General features: G+C 42.0%; 1 protein-coding gene across 7 annotated transcripts in view; it reads left to right on the plus strand.

The window, feature by feature from the left end:
* Positions 1-27040, plus strand: part of CCDC6 (coiled-coil domain containing 6) — a 126891-nt gene that overhangs the window by 55934 nt on the left and 43917 nt on the right. For 5 of the 7 annotated variants that reach the window (XR_006741676.1, XM_045581852.1, XM_036438411.2 and 2 more), the window contains exons 3-4: positions 9536-9664; positions 25207-25310. Coding sequence is in view for 6 of the 7 variants with exons in the window: in XM_045581852.1 (XP_045437808.1) it covers positions 9536-9664; positions 25207-25310 (233 nt within the window). In the remaining variant the exon portion in view is untranslated. The remainder of the gene's footprint in view (positions 1-9535; positions 9665-25206; positions 25311-27040) is intronic. The other 2 variants (XM_045581854.1, XM_045581853.1) reach the window with 1 other exon arrangement.

The following is a 27040-nucleotide window of genomic DNA, read 5'->3' on the forward strand; positions in this document are numbered from 1 at the left end:
GGTTTTCTAAAAATTGCTCTCACCTAATAGCTTACAAAGCAGTTGGGGCTGAGTTGTTTGGGGGTTTTTTGTCCCCGTTTTTTTTTTTTTTTTTAAATGTTGCTTTTCATCCCAAATTATCTGATCCTCAGCTTTGTCTGTTCTTTGTCTCTGTTCATGGAGCAGGGAGTTTATGCATCACATTCATGCTACATCTGCCAAGAGCTCCCGGGATATTTTTAATGCATTTCAAATGCTGCAACCACCAGAGGCCAGATTATAAACCAGAATTTTCCTGTCAGTTGCGAGCCAAAAGTTTCTCGGTCCTACATAATGTGTATTATGATTAGAAAGGACAGGACTCTCTGATGCACTCCTTTAGTCTCAAGAGATCATTGTGTTTCTTTCAAAGTGGGTACATGTGTATTGACATTGTGGTTAGATTTGATGTACCAGCACGGATTCCCAAAAAATGTAAGGGCAAGAGGAAGGGCTTAGAAGCTTCTTATGCCGGCCTTCTGACAAAATGTGAGAAAATGCAGGCAGAGAGAAATTAACAGTAAAAGGAAAGTGCAAGTAAACATAATTAGATGAAGCTGGGCGTGAGAGGTTGAATTGGAGTTGAGGTGAATATTTTATTTCTAGTTGAAAAGGTGAGTCTGGTTTATTGACGGATATGTCCATGTCCTTCAAGAACTGAGAATGCTTTTGAAATGCTTTAAAAACTGCAGTTATAAATGTTGCAATGTTTTGCATTTTGGGGGTCAGTTCTTTTTCATTTTCAAACTATGAACTACAGCTGTTTCCCCCACCCCCCATAATTGTCTTAAAATACAGTTATATCCTGCTGCTGTCTTAATTTTCCTTTTTCTTCTTTACTCATAGACTAGATAAGAAAGATGAAGCTTTTAATTTTAATTTACAACAATGTCTCAGTTTAGAATGAATTCTTTCCTTGGGCAAAGCACTCTCTATTCCTTGCTAGTTTGTATGAAATGGATTTTCAGGGCAGTAGGTGGACTCCAGAGCCTAAAGGACTTCTTTATCTTATTTGTGCAGCATCATTTTTCTAACCTTTCTAACCAGGTTTCTTTGAAGGTGTCTTTAAGCAGCATCTTACTATTGGAGATCCAGGAAGCCCAAACACTGCCCTTTAGGCATTCTGGGAAGGGAAGACTGATGTCCTACTGGAGCCATCTGCCCAGAAGTGAAGGCTTGACGCTAGTCCTTGGTGTTGACAGTACCGACAAGGAAATAACATTTACAAAATAATTAGTTTTCTGGAAGGACCTAGCTATTTTTCTTCCTTGAAAAAGTTACTTGTGCCTTCCTCCCTGGAAAATGACAGATTTGATAATTCAGACAAACCTCGCTAAAGGTGAATAAAAGCTAAACAAAATGCTCTGAAATTTTTATTTGAAAGAACTAACAAGATAGTGAAGAACTATTGATCTGGGGAGTTTGGGAGTTGAGAGAAGACCCCAGCACTCAGGGTGGCTTTTGTTCTGTGAGCATTTGCTATTCATTAAGAAACAGCTGAGAAAACGAGTTATGCTTTTGGTAGTTGTGAGGGGTTGGTGTGAAGTCAGGTCTTGGGGCTGGCCAGAGGTGGAGATAAATCGTCCCACTTCAAGCTGGAGTCTTGAAGAGCTATGCCTTCAGGATAAGAGAGTACCAGTTTCACATCAACTGGGGAAGCCAGAGAACATGAAGCTTTGGTTTAGGATTAAGGTAATTTCAAACTGGAAAGTACCTGGCAAAAGAGAATGGAATTTTCTGGAGGAAGGAGACCATCATCTTAGGCCACAAGTTTCTCCTACAATTAAAATTTCAACTGCGTGGTCCAACACACAAGGAGAACCAGGCAGGTGGAGATAGGAGATTTCACAAATGATAAACCAGTAGAAAGAACACAACAGAAATGGACTTGACAGATACTTTGGATATTGAATTTATCAGACATTGATTACCGAGCTTATTACATTCAAAGAAATAAAAGCCAAGCTTGAAACCTTCGTTAGGAAACTAGAAACATCACTTTTTTTAAATTTTACATTCAAAAGGTAAGTTAATAACCTATGAATAACATTATGGCAATACATTTGAAGTTTTAGATAAGATGGACACAATTCTTAGAAAAACATAACTTTCTACAACTGAATGAAGAAGAAATAGAAAACGAGTTTTTAACCTAGTAGAGAAATTAAATCATTGATCGACAGACTTCCTAGAAAAAGAATTTCAGATTTAGATGGTTTCACTAAGACATGTACCAAGCATTCAAAGATGAAATAATTTTAATCTTCTGTAAACTAAAGTAAAAAAAAAAAAAAAAAAAGATTCCCAACTTATAATATTTTAAGGCTAACATAACCATAATGTTCCAACTTAAGTACAGTTCAAGAAAAGCAAATTACAATGAAATACCAATCTTAAATAAAGCAAAAATCTTAAATAAAATATAAGGAAAATGAATTCAATAGCAAATTAAAAGAATAATGCATTGTGGCCAGGTTGCATTTATACAAGGAATGCAGAGTTAATGGAAAAATGGAAAGTTTGTAAGTGTAATTGGCCATATTTACAGACTCAAAAGAAAAGTCATGATCATATTCATACATGGAGTAAAGGGACTTAATAAAATATAATAACTCACGATAAAATCCTAGTGAGCTAAGAATAGAATTATGACAATTTAACAGCTTTCCCTTTAAAGTCAAGAACAAGATAAGAATGCCTGCTGTATTTACTTTTGCTCATCATTATAGTTTGTAGTCAGTACAGAAAGGGAAGAAAAAGATAAAAGATATAAGGATTGAAGAGGGGAATTAAGATTGTCACTTATTTATGATTGGGTAATTGAAAAATCTTAAAGAACTTACAGGTAAATAATTAGAATTGAGTTGTGTTTATTTTTCACATAAAATGTATTTCTGTATTCAGCAATAACTAGTTGATGTGAAAACTTAAAAGATAGCTTCAAAAGCTATGAGGATATATTTAATGCTGCAGAAAAAATTAGGACACCGTAAGGACAGGTAAGGGGCTGTTGAAATGTTAAGTTAGTCATTCAGGTAGTATCAGCAAAATCTTGAAAAGGAGGAAGATAATCATGTGGCTTTCTGAGGGAAGAACATTACAACCAAAGAGAGCGGAACTTCCTAATGCCTTGAAGTAGTTGTGAGCGAGACAGGATTTAGGGAGACTTAGAGGTTTTGGCCTCCATGGCTAGAATTATGTAAGATGGGAAAGAGAGCAAGTATAGGACAGACTTGGAATGAGAAGTTTAGTCAAGACATCTGTACATCCAAATGGAGATAACAGATAAGCAACTGGACAGAGGTTCTCAACAGAAACCTAGACTACCCATCCAAATTTGGGAGTGTTTTCTAGAGAAGAGAACCAACGAGGTATCATAGGAAGTCATGTAAAGAGAACACAAGGACACACCAGAGTGGGAGAAGATATTTGCAAGATATATAATTGACACAAAACTACAAACCAATAAGAAACCCAGAAGAAAATGGCCAGAGCCTTGAACAGGATCTTCACATAATAAGCAGATAGCTAGTGGTCAGTAAACAAATGAGAAAGCACACAACCCAATTAGTAATCAGGAAAGGCGAGATTAAGCACAAGACATGACTAGAGAATTCTCATGCACCTCTCTCAGAGAATGGAAACGGTTGCAGCCATTGTGAAAACACTTTGCTCTTACCTTATTATGACCCGGCAGTTCCACTCCTGTATATGTTTCATAATGCGTGCACATGTGCACCAGATGTGGAGCAGAATGTCCTTTGTGACAGTGTTCATAATAGTAAAAAACAACTAGAAATGCCCCAAATGCCCATCATCCATAGAGTGGATAGATTCTGTATACTCTCCAATGGGATTAAGGCAATAAAAATAGAAGTCACAATGACACTCAGTACATGGGTGAATGAAATCTCGAGTTCATATGGCAGAAGAAGGTAGACAAAAAATACAAAATCAAGCAATACTAATGTTTAGAAGTAAGTAGGCAGTAAAATTTAAGAAAAAAATATGCAAGGAAGCAAATACCTTAAGAATCAGTAGAGTGATTACCGCTAGTTGATATTGGGCTGTGATCAGGAAGGAACACATGAGGCTTTGCAGGAGCTGGCAATGTGATATTACTTTATATGGGTGATGGTCACCTGAGGATACTACATCCATATACGAATGGTATTGTTTGTAGTTGCCTAGTTGTGCTCATTTTGAGGTTGAAACCAAGGCAAAACAGCTTTTAGGAAGTGGTGATATTATTATCCATCTAAATGACTAATCGGTGTTTGCATAGATAAGGTGTTCTCTGGATGCTCTGGAGTAGAATTGAGTTCAAATCCCGGTCAGTGCCCTTCATAGAGCTGGAAAGGTGATTGAGAATGCACCCACATGCTCAAGGATCCCAGCACACATCAGGGGTAAGGGCAAAGGCTTTGAAGCTAGAGACCTAGGCTTTAACCCCCAATCTACTTCTTGCCAGCTAGAATATGGTGGTTTAGTGTATTGACGTACATAAAGTGCTTGGTACATAGTAGCTAGTGCCTTGCAGTGTTAACCACTTTTGGAAGTAGCTAATAGAAAGGATGTGAAAAAAACAGTGAACTAGGCATTAAAATGTACACCGAGTACACAGCGTGCTTGTCACAGCTTAAAGGAGGGGGAGTCTTCCTTGTGTTAGGGTGTGTGGGAAGACACTGGAAGACGTCTTTTGAGCCATTCCCCAGTTTCAGAAAGTTTAAGTGGAGTGAGCAACTTGGGGACTCTAGGCAGAGGGCTTGGTGTGACCAGGGGGTGGGGCAGGAAGTGTGCACTAGCTTGTGTTAAAGGGGTCTGGTGTGACCAGCGAGGCTGGCCATCCGCAAGCCCCTGGACCATGGGAGCAGCCAGAAGTGTTGTCCAGCCTGGTGGGTTTCATTTTAAAACCTTGTAAGTTTTGCCTTTATTGGCAGTTGCTGCCACTCTGTGTGCTTAGACCCATTCATTTTTGTTTGCTAGATGCCTAGACTCTGAAGGCATTTATGTTTACAAACCTCCCTTACACTGTCAACTGGGCTGGGTGTGAAAATAGCACGAGAAAAGTATGGGACACTTGTGTGGAGGTTCTTGAATGCCATGCGAAGGAGTTAAATGCCAGGGAGCCATGAAGGGTTGTGAGCAGGGTGTTGAAGTACCAGGGTTTTTCTGCTCAGATGGCCTGGAGATCCGTGAGGAGGCTTTGACAGTGGCCCAGTGAAGAGGAACCAAAGATTGGGGCCCGGGCTCAGAAAGAGGGAGGGTGTGTGACAGCTGCTCTGGAGGCTGACTTAAAGGCAGTAGGTAACGGATGCGACCCTGGGGTGTTGGCTGAGAATGATGGTTCCAGTAACCAAAGAGGGAGGAGGTGGGAATTCGTGTGGGCATGGGAGACATTAAGTGGTGATGTTCTCTCCGTTTGAGGTGGGAGGCTGACTTTCTGCCCAGGCTGCTCGGTGCAGCTGTTGTGAAAAGTTGGTTTTTGAGAGACTCGGTGTTCTGGGTCTCTTTGAACTCTTCTTCAAAGCTCATGTTAATAACATGACAGTTGTTGACAGACCAATGACTTCATGTAGCTATTGTCTTACGGTGGCCTTTACGTAGTCCAAAGCAGATGGATGTGGGGGCTGTCGTTAGTACACAAGAGAGAAATAGTGCTGACAAGTGGAAACAGAGGCAGGGGCATCTTGAGTGTATTTTCAAGTTGCATTGAGGGAGCTGGGTCCTGAGGGTGCTGGCCGGAAGGCTCGCCTCACGTGCCCTGGGCCAGACTAACAAGCTCAGACTTGGAAACACACGTTTCAGCCCAGTCCACATGCATGTTCACTGATGTCTCGCAGGTGAGCGATGTTCAGTGCCTCTACCTGCTAGGAGGATTTTGCCCAGAATCCATGCAGTGAAGAGTCCTGACTCTCCTATCAGAGGGCTGGATCACAGAGGTCACCAGAAAGCCTTGGCAAATGATAATGTCAATAGCTATTGAAAACTGAATGGATGCTTACTGTTAGCCTGTTTTAGATCAAATTAACCCGACGTGTATTTTTTTAATGGGCTGGAAGTTTGCTTTGGGACGCCACACATGGAATCGGATACAATAAGAAAATGCTCAGGTTTCAGTAGTACTTGGAATTTTACAGATTTAGCGTTACTGCGTCGCCTATGGCTTTTTCAGTTAATGTTAATAGATTTTTCACGCTGATTCCTGAGGAACAAATCTTTCTTTATATAATCCTAATTCCAGTGAAAATGTACTGCACCGCAGTGGATCATCTGTTATGTAATATAATTTCAGTTCCATGGGACTGCCTTTTTTGTTAATGTTAACAATATATTGCACACAGAAGACTATTCCATAATGTTTGAGATTTGCTTTATAAAAAGTGCATTTATAGAACATTCTGATTTTGAGGGTGGGGGGAGAGACAAACTTAATATACTTAAGCAAGCATTTTGCTTTAGGTACATTTAAGGCAAACACATGAGCTGTATTTTAAACACATTAATAGAATTTGCTTGACTATGTACTTCTTAGTTTGAATTCTTTTTGTTCTAGTTTGGGATGTTTTGACCTTCTTGTAAGATTTAAAATTGCTCATAAAAGCATTAGGACTTTGATTAGAAATTGAAAATCATGCCTTGAGTTTTATGCCCATACTGAAGATGCTACTCTGAGATGAAACAGGAGTTTATTTCTGATTGTTGGTCTTGGGCCATCCTCAACCAGGCTTCCTTTTGAAAGGGCAGGGCTGGGCATAACACTTTCAGGGTTTTTGTTTGTAGTGTCCTGAGTTACAGCTTTAAAATAGGTGAATTCAGGGTATTGGTTTAAGCCCTATGGGGCCAAATGGTTTGAATTTGCATGCTATCTATTTAAAACACAGATAATTTCTGAATCTTTCTCATGCAAACTGTAATGAGGCCAACTCTATGGTTATTAGTTTTCTCAAGATTCCTTCCCCCTTCTTGTTCCTTGTATCTCTCATTGCTTGGTTTTTGTTTGTTTTTTTTTTTTGGTGGGGGGGAGGGGGAGGAAATGGGGGTTGTTTCTTTATTTTTCTGTTTCTCTTTTTATTGTTAGATTCTTTGTTTCAAGGGAGAAGCATATTTTCTGTTCCCAGCCTTCCGTTCAGAAACTTTATGCCCTGCTTTTGCATTGCATGTCACCTGAGAGACTGGCAGAACACGCAGGCAGCAAAGCTGTTCGTTTCATCTGTCTTTTGGGGAAGATGAAAACTGAGTTTTTGGCAAACAGATCTCGGGGTGGCTCGATCTTTTCCAAATGAGTTAATATAACCCAGGGACCTAACTTGAGTTCTGGTAACAACAGCTATACTGTCCAGTTTTCCTTGGGGGATAGCTTTTGAGAGGGAAAAACCTCTTAAAATGGAGAGCTTTTACAGATTTATTAATCAGATATTGGTAGAATTACACCATCTGTCTCAATATGAATATTTTCCAGGAAGCCAAGGAGAGCCCTCTGTTTTTTAAGATTAATATTGTTGGGGAAGAGATTTTCCAACTTTAGATTGCATCCTTTATTATGTTAATTTCCCTCTCTTTCCCATAAAAATAGCAGCCATTGAAAACATTGGAGGAAAAACACAGCTTTAACAAAAAAGCTCTAGCAAACGATTTAAAGGTTGTAAAGTGCATTTTTCTAAAACCAGTAGATATCCTTTAAGCTTAGTGTTGCTAAGCTATTTTAAGCTAAAAATAATATCTCAACTATAGCATATATCCACCGATAGATGTACCCATTTTGCTGTTTTTTGTGTGTGTTTTTTTTCTTCTCATAAGTCATATTTTTTCCCATTTGGACCTTTTGTGTCTGAAATGCCAGGAACCCTTCTTGTTCTGTCCATTCTCAGTTCTTTTAATTACTGCTTGATCTTGCAGAACCTGAGTTGTAAAGAGCTAGCTAAAAATAGACTTGTCACTGTAAGCACCTCCTCACATCTGCTTTTTTTTGGGTCCCTGCAAGGTTGACCAGCTTTTTCTTTTCTATTTTTTTTTTTTTTTTTTTTTTTTAGCTGCATATCAAAAACAGTTGGAGGAAAAACAGCATCTATTTAATCAACATTTGCTGCGTTAGAAGTTGTTGGATTTTAACACCCCCCCCCCCCCCCCCCCGCTCCCCCCACCCCTTTTTTTTAAACCAAATCTGTGCATTCAGGCAGTGGAAATTGCCAGGTCAGGTAGCCATTTAGAGGCTAATGAGGTCCTGATGAGCCTCTAAATGGCTGTTGGCTGTCACACCCTCTGCAGGGTTCCCAAAGAGACCGGGCACCCCCTGGGCGAGCCTGTGGGGCATCATTTTCTGTGATTACACCACGGGTGCACTAGGGATGAGTGGGTGGCGGAGCCTAGAGTCGCCTGTCTTAGGTTTGCTCAGGATCCAGTGTGAGCACACACGTTTGGTGTTCAGAGTGGGGTTTCGGGTCCAGGTTCTGCTGCTTTCTAGCAGAATTGCCTTGGTCCAGGAGCCTTTTTGTGACATAAAAAGTGGGGTGATCATGCCTGCCTAACGCTTGTGAAGGCCTGGGATACAGCGTCTGTGCAAAGAAATGCACTTGAAGGGAAAACGAGGGAGCAGTGTCATCTTAAACCAAATAAAATGGGATGTGTTTTGATAGCTTTTACTTAATCTCTCCTGGGTTCTGAAAGCAGCGGGCCCTTACCCATTGTTTCTTCCAATCCCTGCCATGGATCAGCAACCCCCTTTCCCCCCACCACTTGAGAATGTCCAAAGAGCGCATGGTTACTGTTGAAAACTCCACTTGTCTTGTGTCCACTGGGTTTCTGTTATTTCTTTTTGAAGGTTGGAGTAAATTATATTTTTTTGTATTTTCTCTTCCAACGTATTTAATTGCATAAATAAGAGGCTTTCCCACTCTTGGTTTTTAAGGAAGATGGTAGGAGGTATGATGTATGATCTCATTGTAGAAAGATAATGAATTATTTTTGCCAAAGCCTGTTCCCCAGTCCATTGGGGAATAGCATTCAGAATAATCCAGTCAGCGTGTGTTGTGACTGTAACATTTATTTCCTCTCTACACACATTATATAACCCTGAGTAAGCTGTGTAATTCATTTACTGTCAGTACAAAATTTCTTTTTTTAATTTTTATGCCTATGGTTATAGGTTAAAAAATAAGTTTCCTTCCTTATCTCATTTCCTAGTCTCCCAGTTTCTCTCTGCAGAAGCAACCACCTGCATTTTTTTTAAAATTGAAATCCATGTATTCCATGTAATACATTTAATTCTCATAATGTTTTTGTCCTTTCCTCTCTCGGCCTTTGGTTAAGATCGAGTGCCTGTGTGTGTGTGTGTGTGTGTGTGTGTGTGTGTGCGGTGTAACTGCTGGTTCTGAGTTAGGGGAGCAGTGAGGAGCAGTTAGGAAGCACACGTCGGCATGTGTGAGCAGAGGTGAGCAGGCTCTTTCGGGGATGTCTCTCAATGTAACCTCCTCTGGAGCCCGGTTTCCACAGCATCTGTGTGCTTTTCACTTCCCAGTTGCAGCATGAGAAAGCCGAACTAGAGCAGCACCTTGAGCAGGAGCAGGAATTCCAGGTCAACAAGCTGATGAAGAAAATTAAGAAGCTGGAGAATGATACCATTTCAAAGCAGCTGACCTTGGAGCAGGTAAGCATGGAAAGCTCTCGCGGCACATCCCCCCCCATCACCCACTGTTCTTTCAAGCCTTGGGGTGCCCTGAGGACTATCAGGGAAGAACATGTCTCAGCTCCTCCTTCCCATGGGGGAGACTTCCTTTCTGAAGGTCTGCACAGCACCTGCTCACGCTCACGCACACTTTCTCTTTCTCTAACCCCAGTGAAGGAAGCCCAGGAGGAGAAGTGTTGTGTTGTTCTGATTGATGGGCAGGAAATGTTAGGTTCCTATTTGCAAAGGGGGAAGATGGTGTTTTTAACCGCAGGATAGTTTCTGTGAAAGTTCCCAAGACAAGTGTTGCTTCTATTTCAAGGGTTTTTCAGAACAAACGTTAGCCTTTTTTTTTTTTCTTTTTTTTTTTTACATTACTAGCAACCTTATATGAGCTCTGTCTTCTCCCGCCTAGATTTGTGGATTCAGATATGGAATCAGAGACTCGGTTGCCCACCTGACGCAGCCACTAACTAGTTGTATGACCCTGAATTAACTTCATTTCTCTGGGCCCACGTTTGCCATTTGTAAACAGAGAAGGACAGACTAAATTCAAGCATACTAAGCTTAGAAAGGTGCACAAGGAAGACAGGAACAGCGCCTAATCCCTTTGTCCATCGCCCTTGGCAGACGTTGGTATTTGGTTGGGCCCTTGCCAGAGGAGTCCAGACTGGCTCTTTGACTCCAGCACGTAGAACTGTAGGCAGCGGTGACTGGTCCACACAGGCTGGCGTGTCAAGCAAAGTTACCTGTCAGTCCCTGGCCTACTTCCTCCTTCATGCTTTCCCCCACTGTAGTGTCCTGAAATTTTATTTCCCCTGAGACAAATAAGAGGCTGAGCACAGTGTTATCTGATTTCCATATAAAACTCAGTACATTGATTAACACCTTCTATCTCTTTGTAATTTGGATCTCGATTGCCAGTGTGATGACTCGTCTAACCCTTTCATGCAAAGTTATCCCATCTCTAGGCTCTCGGAGTATCCATGCTGACTGGTTCTTCAGTCACCCTCAGTGCCACACTAGTTTCTTCATTACGCCTTCGAATGAATGATGATGGGAATGCGAGGTTTGAGAAGAACTCAGGGTTTGTTTGAAACTTCCCTAGCTGACTTTGCGTGTTATTCTTGACCCTACTTCTATGTGAAAGGGAAGAATGTGTCTGGGTTTTCCATGGCTATGAATAATGGCCCTAAAAATACTTCCTCTATCCCTTTCAGATAAAAGGAGAAAAATTCCATTCCCGAGGTTTTGCTATTGTATACATATTCAGAGTAATCTATTTTTAACCACATATCTTCAGAATTCAGGTGCAATATCTAAATTTAGAAGGCTCCTCCTCCCCCCACAGTTTAAAGACATTTTGTTCTAAAGTTCACCTGTTTAATTCTCAGGGTAAGCAATAGCCAGTTAGTTCTATTCAAATTAAAGCATTGAAGATTCTCGTTCAGTCCCTGATACACCAAGTACCTGTTAGTGGTACTCGAATAAAGAATTAACCGGTTGACATTCTCACAGTAGTTGGTATTGTGAGAACCACGTGGCCATGGCTTTCACAGTGAAGGTGGTCCATAATGGAAACAGCTTTGCTCTTGTCTTCACAGGCTCCTAAGGGAATCTTGGGGTGAGGGGTGTAACCCCCATGGTGGCCACAAGGGGGAGGTAGTAGCCTAGTGTCAGAGAGAGAGGGGCCGTCTCATCCCAGAGTCCCTGAGAGAGGCACCCCCTTAAGCCTCTTCAGTGATTTCACTAACCCCTTTAAAATGAGGTCCAAAGCACACATTCTCTCTGACTTAATGACTTAGTGCCTTTTCAGGTTATTTCAGACCTCACCAGTGAAGGGGTGGATTTCCACAACAGTGTACATGCTTTGCTAAGACCTGTACCAGAAATAGACCTCAGATCCCGGATATCAAGTTCCTGTTTTAATTAACATGGAGAAATTGGACATAATCATAAAACGTCCCCTTCTTTGTTTTGGATACGTTCAGGATGAGTCAATGCTGGAGATTTTACTCTGTATTTTGTTTCGCTCTAAATAATCGCAGTCCGTGTTTAGGGGAAATGTTTGCTTATTTTTCCCTCCGGTGGGAATAAATCTGTTTTATGTTTCCTTGGATGTGATCTGACCCTCTCTGTGGTCATCTCTTGGGATTACCAACTGTATTATATTGTACACAGTATGTCGTAGTCTATGTTATATAATGTGTCCTGTACTAGACATTATTACCAGGAGAGCAAAGGCATATGCTACACTATTCTTTATCGTGGTTAGCGAGTAGTCCATGCCTTTGCTCTTCTATCTGACAAATTAAAATTAGAAGCTATTTGAAGATGACATTCGAGGTGCTTCATGCCCTGCCTGCTTTGCCGGAAGAAGTGTGGATGTGGGCAGGTGACTGAGGAGTGATCTTTTCCATTCTGGAAGGCAGGTCCGTGTGGTGCTCAGGGCCTGGGCACAGTGCTAGTAAGAAACCAGGTTTGACCTAATACCTTCGTTCACTTTTTTTACTCTAACATCTTTATTGAGATATAACTCACATACCATACAAATCACCCATTTAAAATGTATAATCCAGTGGTTCCCAGCATATTCAAAGTTGTATAACCATAATCATAATCAGTTTTAGTAAAAGGCGAAAGATTTATGTGGTCTGAAGAGAAACCAGAGCATCACAATCAGTTTTAGATCATTGTCATCAGCTCCGAAAGAAACTTTCTGCCCTTCAGCTGCTCCTCAATCTCCTCTCCCCCTTAAGCAAGAACCACCCCACTGTCTGTCTCTGTATGTTTGCCCCATTCTGGAGACTTATGTACATGGAATCATATAGTACATTGTCTGCTGTGATTGTGATTGGCTTCTTTCACTTATATAATTTTTTTTTTAATCCATGTTGTAGCATGTGTCCGTACTTCATTCCTTTCCTGGCCATATAATGTTCCACTGTGTGAGCATACCATATTTTGTTTAGTCATTCATCATTTGATGTTCCTTTGTTTTGTCTCAACCATTTGGTTATAAATAATTCTGCTGTGAACATTCATATACAAGTCTTTTGTGTGGACATATGTTTTCATTTTTCTTAGATCTATATCTAGGAGTGGAATTGCTGTGGTATCTCCATTTACCTTTTGCGGGGATTGCTAGACTGTTTTCCCAAGCGGCTGCACCACACTGATGATGAAATGGTATCTCCTGGTGGGTGTATAGGTTCCTGATGGCTCATGATGTTGGGCAGCTTTTCAGGTGCTTATTACCATTTGTGTATTTTCGTTAGGGGGGGAAAAAAAATGCCTCTTAGAGATCTTTTTATTATTGAATTCTAAGATTTCCTTATATTTTAGATACAAGTGCCTTATCAGATATATCATTTGAAAATATTTTCTCCTATTTTGTGTTTTTCACTTTCTTGATCCTGTGCTTTGAAGCATGGACATTTTTAATTCTGGTGAAGTCCAATTTATCCATTTCTTCCTTTGGTTGCTTTTGCTTTTGGCATCATATCTTAGAATCGATTGCTAAATCTGAGGTCATGAAGATTTATCCCTATGTTTTCTTCTAAGATTTTTGTACTTTTGGCTCTTACATTTAGGTTTTGAGCCATTAGAGTTGGTTTTTATGTATAGTGTGAGGTAGGGGTCCAAATTCATTTTCTTACATGTGGCTATCCCATTGGCCTCGGGTTCCTTATTGATAAAATGGCAATGGTAGCAAACCTACGTGAGATGCCATGAATGAGAGCGAGGGTAAGGTGATTCACAAAATGCCTACTATGTAAGCACTCAACATGAGTTGGATGCTGCTGTTGTTTTATAAATCATTCAGATTTTGAGCCTGATGGGTTGCCTGTGCGGAAGGAATATTGGAAGACCTTCTACCAGGGATTTGTGTTGGCCAGAACATGTTTGTTTTAAAGGTGTCTCTTGGATTTGTCATGGCCTTTAAGTAGGCACCTGCCCACTCCCTGTAAAGCAGAACTTACCAGGGTTTGAGACTCAGTCTTGGGCTTTCTGGGAAAGTAGGCCCCAGTTAGCTCACAAGGCAGAAGGCCCTCGTGGTAAGTTTCTCTCCAAAAGTCAGGCCTTTGGCATGGACACTTAGTCAGATACATTCTCCTCTGAGACCCCGAGTCTGGGATCCTTTCATTCTTCAAATAGGGAATGTTAAACGTCATCATCAAGGTCTCTGTGCTATAAATGGCCAGTTCTGTTGGTGTTTTTCAGTATATGAATCCACAGAATTTTAGACCTGGAAAACTAAAATCCTGTGAATTGGGGGAGGACTATCTTTGTCTCCAGACCCTGGTGGAGTCCAGAGACAGTGGGGAAATCATGAGGAAACCCAGAGGAAGGGGCGTCGGTTCCACTCCCAGACTTTGGGACAACAGCCTCCTGCTCCCCTCTCCTCTGGAGAGGCAGTGGAGGTGGCATCTTGTGACTTGCCACTTGATGACAGCCAGTTGGCTTGTGAGTGGCCTAACCTGCTTACAGTGCTTTTTTCAGAAATGGAAACCCAGACGGGGTCCGGGAGGTGCTCCTCAAGATGCACGGCTAAGGAGTTCTCAATCATTTATTTTAGTTGCATTTATTGAGCATCCTGAAAATAATGTAGAAATGCATGTTCAGAATAATGTGAAAGTATGAGGTCTTTGCAGCCCTGATAGTTAGCATTAGTGTAACGAACTGGATTAATCTAGCCAACAGGATGTTAGTGCTTCTGGGGGCCCTGATTTAAAGCCTTTTGTCAAATATGTGTTCACTGTCCATCGCTTATTTAAAATTAACATTTTTCTAGGTAAGAACATTTAGAACTTGGAGTATTCTGTGTGTCAACAAATCTTGATCCGAGTGATTTCTGCCAACTAGGAAGGATTTTGCTTCTCTGGAGAAGGATAACTCGCATTAAAAGGCATGCATTCATTTATTTTATCAAATGAAGTTCCGCTCAGCAGATGTGAGGGCCTTCTGTGCACTTGGCTCAGGAAATTATCTTACGGGAAAGAAGAAAACAGCAGCCAGGAACAGGTGGACTGCCTACTTAACCCTTTGATAGGCAGTACAATAGAAATTACCGCGACCCGTTGGTGGAGAATTAGCAGGGCAAGCCGGCACACGCTTAATGTGACGAGCAGGTTTGATTGTCTGCCATGGACCAGACGCCCTCGGTCGTTTTCTCAGTTAAGCCTGTCATTGTGAGTGTGTTTTCTTCTCCAAGAGGTCCTTTCCTTCCAAAGCACAGATACCATATCGAAAGGTTGGAATTAGAATTGGAATGGTAATACCACTCATGAGCACCCATGTGTACTGACCGTGTGTTAGCCTGTGTAGTTGGGAGATTCTCTCTAGCTTCAAAGCTTCCTTCTCCATCTGGATAAGCTGGGCCATCTCAGGTGAGCAGCTTGGTCTCTGTTGTGAAACAGACACAATACCGAACCTGTAGGCTGGTCGGGAGCATTAACCTTCCATTGTGCAGCTCCATGCGTATTGCACAGTGGTTTCAGTGTGGATGACACAGCCAGAAATAAGTTTACGTGGCAACCCAGCGCACAGCTGTTTCTGTAACTGTATATGTGACCCGGGCAAGTTTCATCAAACAACCGTATGTGCTTTGCACTGACTTTCCATTCAACCTCATTGCATGTTTAGCAAAATGTAGGTCACAACTGACTCCACTGATTTCACAATCCAGTGATGGGTTGTGACCTGCAGTTTGAAAAACGTGCTCTGATGTGCCTGCCCGGTGCTTTCCTCGGGAGGATCTCCGCTGACCTGTTTCCTCTGCCTGGGCTCCTCCCTCCCTCCCGCTCTCATCCTCACTCCCATCCTCGTTCATCTGCCCGGCCCCCCTCCCCCAGGCACTCAGGGGTCTGTGCTGTGGAGGACTTCCTAGCATTCCGTCCTTCTTCTGTAACACTTGGTACACAAATGGTAACCAGCAGACAGCTAAACAGATTGTGTCTTTCCTCTGAATTCCTTGGAAGGTAGAGGAGTGGGGGCACAATGTTGACCTCACCAACCAATCCCTGGTGACTCACATCTAGTCAAGTGATCCAAAAATTGTAGCTGCTGCCATTAATAATGAGAGATTCCACCTAATGTCTATGGTAGAGGACATAGTATATAAATATGCATGCATATTAGTTGGGCCTCAACTGTCTCACCACCTTCCTTCACCTGGTTATCTGTTAATTTATGGACCTCTGTGCTCAGATGTCACCTGTGACCCCAGCACTCGGACGTTCTCTTTGTCCATGCTGCTACGGCCGGTGCACCTGTGTGGCACACATCCTGCATTAATTCAGCACCTTCATTGCGTGCCTGCCGTCTGCCACACACTGCTGGGAAAGGTCCCTGCCCTCACGGAGCCTGGTCTCCGGAGGCCAGGGAGCCTGTGGACCAGGACGAGCGATAGTGCTCTGTGCGGGGTTGTTGTGGAGAGGAGCAGCGTTCCCATTGCAACCCCGTTCCCCATGCCAGCTGAGGGGGACCTGGAGCTCCTGGACCCTGGGTTTGATTGATTGTTCATTGAGACCCACGGGCTGGGGAGAGCTAAGCCCAGCTTGTTGCAGGGACGCGGGGATGTGAGAGGAGGCAGAAACGGAAGAGGAGAATGCAGTAAAAAAGTGCGTGCAGCTACTGCATGGAGTGGAGATGCTGAGCACAGAGAAGAGAACTCGGGAAGAAGATTTGAAGTTGAATCCCTTCTCTTTGTTGCCCGACAAGGAAAGGGGGGACGGGGGGATGGCAGTTTCTGTATGTGGTCTTTGAGAGGGTCATGCAGAAGGCTGTCCTGGAGCTGCACCGAGGCTCATGTCGGCCTCTGCTGGCAGGTGCCCAGTGATTACCTTTAGCCAGCAGACAGCATCAGCCAAGTACGGAGGCTTGGCAAGACTCTGGCTTCCGGGGGCATTGCAGGGGCCACGCCCACTGGCCCAGTGTCTCTCACCAAGTCGCAGAGGCTGGGGCTTCAGATAATGACTTGCAATCCTCCGGACAAGATTTATATTTTGTCCTTTTTTTTTTTTCCTCTAAAAGGAAACAAGGTATATTTTAAGTTCTATGGGGAAGAAAGGAAAGTTTTAGGTTTCTAGCTCTTAGAACAGTATTCTTAGTAAAGACTGCCAGGTGGGTTCTGCCTCACTTGTCTGGCAGTTAATTTGTTCAAAATACAAACCAAACTGACGTCACTGTCAGTCTACATACAAGGCACATGCTACTTATTTTAGTAGCTGCAGCGACTGACTCCAGTGAGTTACACAGGTAATCCGTATGTCCTGGTGACTGAGCTGTGAATTGAGTGGCCAGTGGCTTATGTTCAGATTTGTGTCCTTGGTTGATATTTTGTTCCTGTTGTTGTGGGACAAAGTATTTCTTAAATTCATGGGGAGTGTGACCATACTGGGTTTTCAAGCATTTCATTCATGCTAACAGCTGCCCTGGTAGCCCCTGGCAGTCGGAGAAATCTGTTGTAATAGCTCTGGGCAGCACCTGCTGGTGTCTGTGTGCCTTTTTTGTTTAAGTGTGTGTGTGTGTGTGTGTGTGTGTGTGTGTGTGTGTGTGTGTGTTTCAAAGAACAACTAGGTTCCTTGAGGTTTCACTTGCAGTAAGGGCATGTAATTTAATGAGCACTATGCTTGCTTTGAATTTGATTTCAAATACTGATCTCAAATTATGGGAATCTTTATTATTAAACATTTGCATTTTAAAAGTAATCTTTTGCTCTTTCAAGAAACTTTGAAAAATATAGAAGTACAAAAATGATAAAACATTACCTAGACTTCAAGCCTCTCCAAACAACTGCTATTTATATTTGTTCTTCATTCTCCTGCTCCTCTTCCTCCTTTCTTTAACAACAGTGTATTATAACTTACTGCCCTGCTTTTGTGTGTGTGTGTGTGTGTGTGTGTGTGTATATATAAAATGAAATGTGCGCATTCAGATGCGCTGCATTGGGGCCCAGCCAGACATAATCATAGTCGACCCTAAAGTCCACTCAATGGGACTTTGTAGCAAATCCTTGAGGGTGTTTGGGCCACTTGGAAGCTTGGGTACAAGCTTTCTGCCCCCAGTTTGTTTGGAAGGGGAAACGCCTCAGCGCAGAGCTGAGAAGTTAGTGGGATTTGGTGCCCAGGAAGAAGGTGAAGTGGGGGCCCCGGGCAGTATCTGAAGCTCCAGCAGGCTCGCTTTGCGGTGGACTTGCTTTGTAATCCAGGAGCTGTCGGGAGGTCAGGAAGCCAACCGAGGGGTCCCAACTCCAGACCTTTGAAAGTAGACCTTGAGCTCCGTCAGGGACACAGACAAGTATCTCTACATGATGTGGTTACCACCACCACTACCACCACCACCTCCTCACTCCCCCACCCACAATCCCTAGAAGTCCTTCCCTGGACCTCATTTCAATGAAGTACAAAAACTCACTGTATTCCTTCTTATCAGACTGTAATTTGAAGCATCAGATACCACTTGCCACGTGGATCGATTTGTACAGACAATGTTACATGACCCATGGCCGGGAAAATATTAAACATGTTTCCTTTGTAAAAAGGAACCTCATCCTGATCTGACAGGGTGCATTTCTGGTAAAGCACTGGGAGTGGAGACTGCCTGCTCAGTTGGAGGACATTGGTGTGCTGCAGCAAGGGGAATGAAACCCGGACTTCCCAGTTGCTTGTAATTTCAAGATCAAGGAAGTCTGTTTATGACCAAGATAAGAATTTGGTTGATGATTTAGAAGAGGCATTTCTCCTTTGCTGAACCATGACTAGTGAATGAAAGTCAGTCATAAATCTATATAAAGAAGTGGGATGGGTATGGTCATGATTACAAAGAAGTGATTTCTCTTATCCAAGATCTTTCCTTTTAGATAAAGCACAGTAAGAAGAGTTTCCCTAATGTTACTTTGTGAAGGAAGCTCATTTTATGGAATGGACAGATAGCAGCCCCTTATGTAATAGTGTATTTGTAATCCACCAAGGACTTTTCCTTGATGTGGTGAAAGGATGTCCATCCAAGATGCTGATACCTGCTTCCCACCTATGGTAATTATTTGGTAAAAGAGTCCCCTAGAATTATAAACCTAACATCAAACCTGTTTAACATTGTGATGAAAACTGAATAGATCTGAGTAATTATAAGTGTGGGGGATTCATAAAAGCCTTCATTTTTCAACATCACTGAACTAAAGCAAAATTTATTGAGCTGATAAAGTATGAAATAGTGTCATTTTCACAGATTAATGTTAATAGGATATTAATGTTATCCTGAAGTTATATCTATTTCAGAGAATAAATCTAAAATTTATAGGAACATAATTTTTGAGAAAAAAACAGTTGTAAGCTATGGTAAAGAAGTTTAACTCTGGGCAATGTGGGAAATTCTCAGAGTCTTCCAGAAAGCTGTCATTTATCCTTTGAGAGGATATGGGCTTATTCTGTATTTTATACATGTAAATGAACATCCTAAGTTAGGGGTTTTACTATTAAATAATATTAGGAAATTGTCATTTTTATTAAATTGTCTTTTATAAAAGATAGTAAATTTCTTTTAAAAAGTGGGCAGGGGTAGGAAAAAGTAGGAATATAAATTACCACCAGAATAACTTTCATCCAAAAGACAACCCTATTTATCTTGCTGTGTAAGTAGTTCTTTGTGATGTTTTTGCGTGTTTTTTCCTCTATTAGTATATTTCTGAAGTACATAGATAAATTTCTTTTCGATTGTAATTTTCGGCCTCCTACACTTGAACATGACCATCCTTTCTTTCCTTTTCACCTATTCTTCACTGACAAACTTCCATTGGCTCTTCCTGGGCTCCGCACTGTGATGACCTAGAACTTGTTTTTAATTCTGAAACCAGCCTCGGCTTGATTAATCCAGTAGGTACCTCAGGGACTCTGTGGTCTAGGAACACCTGTCTTACCTCATCTGTAATACAAATTGGCTGCTTGATTTCTTTAAAAAAAATTTTTTTGCCAGAAGGTAAGGGTCAGATGTTTTCTAGCCTAGGAGAATTGCCAGCGCTGAGCAAAATTCCACTGATTGCCTGAACATATGCCAACCGAGGCCGTGTTTAAGGTTTGCTTTACTTGCCTCTGTTGCTTTAGTGTGTGAAGGCTTTGCCAGGGGCCAGGGACCAAGGACCGTGGTGGATTGTTCTTAGCTCTTTTCCTGTCAGTTGCACATGATCTATTTCCATAGCTCCCTCATGAGTCTTGTTAGTCACTTCTTTCCTGTGTCAGCATGTCCTCCATGTCCATTGGACCTTTATAATGTTAATGAGATGCCATAGGAACTGAACACTTGTTTATACCCATCAGCCTACATTGTTTTGATTAAAGTCACAGAATCCATCAACAACATTGAGGACTCAATACATAAAACCTTGATTAGCTAATCTGTATTGGCAAAGTAGGATGGAATGAGCTAGGTAAGGTCTCTTACCGCCTCTCCTAGAAACATAACTGTCTTAGCCCACTGGTCTGCTGTACCACAGAACGCAGGCTGGTTTGTGAAGAACAGACATTGTGTCTCACAGTTCTGGAGTCCTGAAGTCGGAGATCAGCGCCAGCTTGATGGTGTTCTGGTGAGGGGCATCTCCAGGGCTGCGGACTGCCTGCTTCTCCTTCCGCCTTCCCATGAGAGGGAACAGCAGGCTGCAAAGTCTCTCGTGTCTCTCAGAAAGGTCATTAGAAATCCCATAACGGGGGCCACCCTTTGGTACCAACAAAACCCAATGACCTTCCGGAGGCCCCACTTCTAAACCATCGCACTGGGGATTTAGGCTTCTACATATGAATGGGGGGCACAAACATTCAGTCCATGGTGAAAACTGTTCATTCTTCTGACTTTAATTTAGTTGTTTTTTTACTGTTGTGCATTTTCCCAGATGATTCTGATAAGCCTCCACAGTCACCGCTCTGGACATCTGTGATATTACATAATAAGTTGATAGGAAATTGGGCTGAACTTTTATTGGCCGTCAGGTACTACCTAACCTGGAAGGTTTGGGGATATTGCTGTGTTAATCCCCATTACCCAGTTGTTTTCTTAGGATTTACCTCTTTTCGTTAAAAAAAAAAATAGCTAACTATGAATTATGTTAATGTAGGTCCTAGAGAGTACTCTATTTCTTTTTTAAAACACCAGGTTCACTCCTTATATCATCATCATCCTAAGTGCTATTTTTACTTATGTTGTCACAATCTGTGTGTCTGAGTTCAGTTTATATGGTAGCCCTTCCACAGACTTTCCCCCTATCTTTTACATTTATTTATTTATTTATTTATTTATTTGTTTGTTTATTTGTTTGTTTATTTATTAATTTTTATCCTCACTCGAGAATATGTTTCATTGATTCTAAAGAGGGAGGGAAGGAGAGAGATAAACATCAGTGTGTGAGAGAAATATCAATTGGTTGCCTTCCTTACGCTCCCTAACTGGTATCGAACCGGCAACCTGGGTTTGTGCCTTGACCTGGGAATCGAACCCACAACCCTTAGGTGCTCAGGATAGTGTTCTAACCAACTGAGCCACACCAGCCAGCACCCTCTCTTTATTATCTCAGATTTGTTGAAATGGGCTGCTTTCCAAAATTATTTTTTTAATTAAAACATTTTTTTTTGCAATTACAGTTAGCATATGCAAGTATGTTAGCTTCATGTGTATAACATAGTGACTGGACATTTATATAACCTATGAGTGATGACCCTGTTAAATCTAGTACCCATCTGACAGCATGCATAGTTATTACAACATCATTGACTATATTCTCTATACTGTACTTTACATCCCTGTGACTGTTTTTCATAACTGGCAATTTGTACACCTTAATCCCTTCCCCTTTTTCATTCATCCCCTCCACCCCAACATTTGTTTTTCAAGTCAGGTGTTTGGAACATATTTTCTCGTAGAAATGATAATTATGTGGTAGTTAGACTAAGACTTTTCAAAGTAGATTGAAAAGATCCATTAAAACCTTTCAGAGTTCTGGGGCTGAGCACAGTGGTGAGGCTAACGTTCTCATCAGCACCCCTCCCCTCACCTCTCCCTTCACCCCAGCCAGCAACAAACCCCAGCCAGCAACAAACCTCTCTTTAAATGGAAAAAGGCTTCCATGAGGCAGCAATCCGATAGTGTGGGGAGCCATCTCTCCGCTGCGCCCTCTCTTTCCTGCTACTTTGGTGGAGGTCAGTATCTGACCACTGAGAAGACACAGAGGCAGGAAGGGCTGTGGATTCAGATGAGTTGGCTAAATTTGTACACACTAAGTTTATCCATTGAAGGAGCTCCGTCTTTATTTTGGGAACATAATAAGAACCCTTGGTCTGAGGTTAATTAACCTGCAATGAGAAGGAGAGCTACTGAAGAGAAGGAAAGAACCTGGCCGTCCATTGAACTGACTTAATTTCAGGGCAGTCTTTCAAATGAGTATGTTTACAAATCAGCTGTGTCCCTCGATGCTCCCAGAAAAAAAGCAGGCAGAAGGGGCTTCAGGTTAGCCTGAGAATTTGATGTGGCGGTGGATGAGCGGATGCCTATTGCATGAACACTGAGTACAAAAAGCAACGGGATATTCTTGGGAAGGGAATAGGGGAGAGCATTACAGATAGAGACCAGCGTAGTGAGAGCAAAGCTGGGCTGCTGTCGTGATTCAAGCACGAATTTCTGACTTAGCCTGTAGACTTAGCATATACTCGCCCAGATCTGAGGGTTGTTCAGCATCCGGACAATGTCAGAAGCACCTGAAATCTCCTTCTGCCTGAATTGGCAGAACTGGTGGCTGTTCAGCTCTAAATGCATAGGTTGTGAAAATAAATGAGCAGAAAGTAGAAGGGCAAGTCTGATAAAGAATCTAATGGGCCGTTCATCGTATCATAAATAATACCATTCCCTCTAACTTCTCTGCCCCTGATGTCCATCAGAATTCCCAGCAATGCTGAAAAGTTGAGATTTTTTTAAAGCTGAAGAAACAAGTCCAGAAACCCTGCTCTTTGGGGGCTAAACAATACGGACTCCCTACAGCGCTGCCAGTCCGTGCAATGAAACACCCACATCGAGGCTGCTGACTGAGAGCCTCCTGTGTGGCCCACATCATGCAAATGAGTTAGGAGAGCACATTGGTAAAGCGATCCCAAGTTTCACCCCCAGGAAGCCTGTTTGCTGAAGCAGGCAGGAAATGGATAGCCCACAGAGGCCAAAGTTCATGTCCATTTTCAACCCGTTTGTCCTGCTCTCTTTCTTGTCTCTGTGTCCTCATACTCTCAGACTCATGAAGCTGCCCCTTACTCTGCAACTCCCAAGAATTCTTGGCAAAGGAGGTAGGCTCCCAAACCACAGCATCGTTTATACCCCAAATCCTACTTTCTCCTTAAGAGCTTGTGTCCCTTCAGCTCTAAAATGAAATGGTGGGGTTAGATGATTTGTCTCGCTGCTTCTAGCTCTAAAAATCGGCGGCTGAGCCAGCCCAGGCTAAAGACAGCTGCTGTCTTGAGACCGACGCTGATGGAGAAGGATAAAATGGGTAGCTTTGAAAGGGCCCTCAGAAATCATCTAGGCCAACCGTCTCTTTCATAGATGGTGACATTGAGGCTCTCAGCAGGTGAGTACCTGCTAGAGCCACACGCCTAGTAAGTTATTCATAGGCAAAGACAGCTTTGGGTGTTCAGAGTTACTGGTTAGCACTGTGCATGAGTACTCCAAAATGAAACGTAATTGGATATAAGTTTCCCTACTACAAAACGATGCCTTAGTGCCAGGGGTCCTCAAACTTTTTAAAGTGGGGGCCAGATCACGGTCCCTCGGAGAGCTGGAGGTCCGGACTATATGAACTACTAATTCCTACTGTAACACCTCGGCTGCGCTCACTGCCCAAAAAACCTGGCGGGCCGGATCAGACTCCTCTGCGGGCCGCATGTGGCCCGCGGGCCATAGTTTGAAGACGCCTGCTTAGTCAAACACAGGAAAAGGGTCCTTCACAGGCAAATGCCTTAGAATGTGTTGTTTTTTTTGCTTGTTCGTTTGTTTTAAAAAATGGCCGTAAGTCATACTTCAAAGCGTGACCAAAAGTGTGGTCCGCACAAAATCTCACGAGGTTGCATAGGAGTTCTGTGAGGCTTTCCAGGTCTTTTCTCATTGCTCCCGGTAGGAACTGTTTAACATTCTGAGGAGCATGCGTGCATTAGCCTATTCCCAGCTTCACAGCACAAAATTATTGTAGCAGTTCTAATCCTTTCGTCCGACTTACTCTGACATCCCACCACCGTTTACCCTCCTCATGCAAAGAAAAAGATCCTGAAGCTGTATTTTTCCATTGACTCTGTGACCCAGGCTCATTTACCTGCTGGATAAAGTCTACGTTGGTCACTTTAAAAGATTACCTGTTGGTCTCACTTTATTGCATATGCAGGGATCTTTGATCAGTAGGAGCTTGGCTCTATGACCTCCTAAGGAAACGTGAAATCTGCCCCTGTGGCATTTTTGCAGCTGTGCAATCACAGATATTATAATTTGTTGAGTCGGTGATGGAAAAGGTTAATTGGGTTTGGTTACAGGGACAGTATAGGGGCAGGCACACAGCCTTTCTCTCTTTTTAAGGAAATTTCCTATTAAAATTATTTACTATCTCAAATACATAGACAAGTACAAAAAAATGAGGCAGCACATTCTCTCTTTTTGTCCTTGTGAAGTCTACTGATCCTTGCATTTTTCTAACCCTCTCAATAACCTTTTTATTCATATCCTTTTCGCCCTCTACCAAATACGTAATTTATTTGTTTCATTTACTATCCTGACACCTTTACAATGTAAGTTCACAAAGGCAGACATTTCTGACTTCTGGGCTCCCGGCTACTTCCTTGTTGACCAGTGCCCGGCGTTGTTTTCAGTATTTTCATATTTCTCAATATTGACTGGTTAAATGAATTTTTCCAGTTTGCTTCTTTTTATGAAGTAGAATAGTTTGGGGTTCCCTCCACAACTGCATACTTTCCTTCAAATCGAAGTTCCCTTCTTTTCTACCTCCCCGGAGGTAACCACTACTGTGTGAATTCGGTGTTTATAATTTTGTGCCTATTTTTATATCTTGGGACATATTTGTGTGCACCCATTGACAAATAGGGGTGTTTGAGGTATCTATATATGTGGTTGATGTCGTCTTTAATGTTGAAGTGCATGCAGGACTGCGGGGGGGGTGGGTATACAAACATTCAGGTAAGTCCTGATATGACTAGTAGGCAGAACTCCCCCCTAACTCTCTTAAAGGGAGATTTTCCCATGTGCCTTGAATAAATGCTAAAACAAGTGATGTACCAGACAGCCATTAAGCTTGAACATCAAAGAATGAACCTGTCTTGGTTTTCTCAAGAGTGTAAGAACTAGATGCATTTAAAGTGTCTGTGCTAGAAAATTGGCCATTTCTTCGCAATTTCTCCAAGTAAAGGGGTCATAATGGTCCAATCAGGAAATCTAATTATCCAAGTTTTTAAGTGGCCTGCTATTCTCAGTAAAACTTCTTTTCCTTCCTCTAGTTGAGACGAGAGAAGATTGACCTTGAGAATACTTTGGAGCAAGAGCAAGAAGCACTAGTTAATCGTCTCTGGAAAAGAATGGATAAACTTGAAGCTGAAAAGCGGTTTGTTTAGTCTTACTGTTGCATAGGGGATTGCGGATGTGAGTAGGGTGCTGTTCTGGGTGTGACTGGAGAATAACAATGGGACTTTTAATTCCATGGTTGATGCATGTCATTTAATTTGTCAAATGCAAAACATGTTGAAAGCTTTCTGACCTCTTTTCGTGCTGGTCACCTCTTCACACTTCTCTCACAGTGGCCCAGCAGAATTTCTTTCCATTTGGTGTCAGAGGCCGTGAAGAAATTAGTCCAGTTGCTATTGTTCACCTTTAAATTGTTCTGACGGATGGCTATAGTTTCAGCTTTTTTATTTGATTGAACTGGCTTCCCCAGTTCTTTTCTAAACTGCATAGCATGTATACTACGTGCCTGTAATTATTATATTATATATTTATAAAATGTACTTCGTTAGGAAGACTGAGATTTTGATAGAAAAATTACCATTTAATGTTTTGCTGCAAAGAAATGCTCGTACATATTTAAGGTTAGCATCCTTTGCGTTAAATGTATATACATGGATGTGAAATGTCATTCAATGGCAGACATTTCTTTCTTTTTTTTTTTTTTAACATTCTTTATTGATTTTTTACAGAGAGGAAGGGAAAGGGATAGAGAGTTAGAAACATTGATGAGAGAGAAACATTGATCAGCTGCCTCTTGCACATTCCCTACTGGAATGTGCCCGTAACCATGGTACATGCCCTTGATCAGAATCGAACCTGGGACCCTTCACTCCACAGGCCAATGCTCTTATCCGCTGAGCCACACCGGTTAGGGCAGGCAAACATTTCTTGAACCCCCCTGTGCAAGGTACTGTCAGGCCCTTATTTCTATTCTAAGTGCTGCATACTGGGTGGCTGGAGCCAGGCTAGAAGAATGGCGAGGAGTTCTGTATGCGGGATGTGTGAATGGCTGTAGAAAGGGAATTTCTTGAAAATGTTTATTAATCCACTTCACGAGGACCTTTTTGTTTGCTCACCAGAGTCCTCTTGCCATAAATATTGGGTTTGGATGAATCCATAAATTATTCTGAGTTCATCTCAAGATTTGCAAAATAGAAGCATATCACGGCTTTAAGAAAAGTGCAAGTAGAGGCACTGTATATCTACAGGGAAATATTCAAGATGTGGCTGTATTTTGCATTATTGTAGCAGTACTAATAGATGGAATTAGGAAAAATGACTTAATATAATAAATGTTGTTTTTAGAGCCCTTGAGCAAACTCAAAGGTAAAAATTAAAAACAAAACCAAACCAAAACCCCCCAGCAACCCATAAAATGGGACATGGAAGTCTATTGCCATTCAGTCTTCCTTTGCAGAACTCAATCAGTACCAAATTATTGCAGATTATTGGGTTGAGCAATCTGAAATTGACATTTTATAAGTCAAAAGCTGTTGAATATAACAAATAAGCATTTTATGTGCTTAATGATAATTAGTGTGGAAGGTGGAACTACCAATTATTAATCTAATTTGTTTTGCTTTTAACTTTCTGCCTTAGCTGTGGCCAAAAGCAAAGGGCCTCTCATCAGTTTGTCATGCCCTCAGCTTGGTTTTTCAGCAGGGAATTTTATACGAGTCTCCATGCTATGCCACCACCCACAGAGACTGATAGTGCACAGTTCATAAACTTCAGCTGAAAGCACTGAGAGAGTGAAATTCCTTTGGTATCTCCATGTCCTCAGCCAGCATGGCAGACATTTAGGCCAGACATACTACTTAGAAGCACATG

This window comes from Pipistrellus kuhlii, unplaced genomic scaffold, assembly GCF_014108245.1.
Source record: "Pipistrellus kuhlii isolate mPipKuh1 unplaced genomic scaffold, mPipKuh1.p scaffold_m20_p_15, whole genome shotgun sequence".
NCBI lineage: Eukaryota > Metazoa > Chordata > Mammalia > Chiroptera > Vespertilionidae > Pipistrellus > Pipistrellus kuhlii.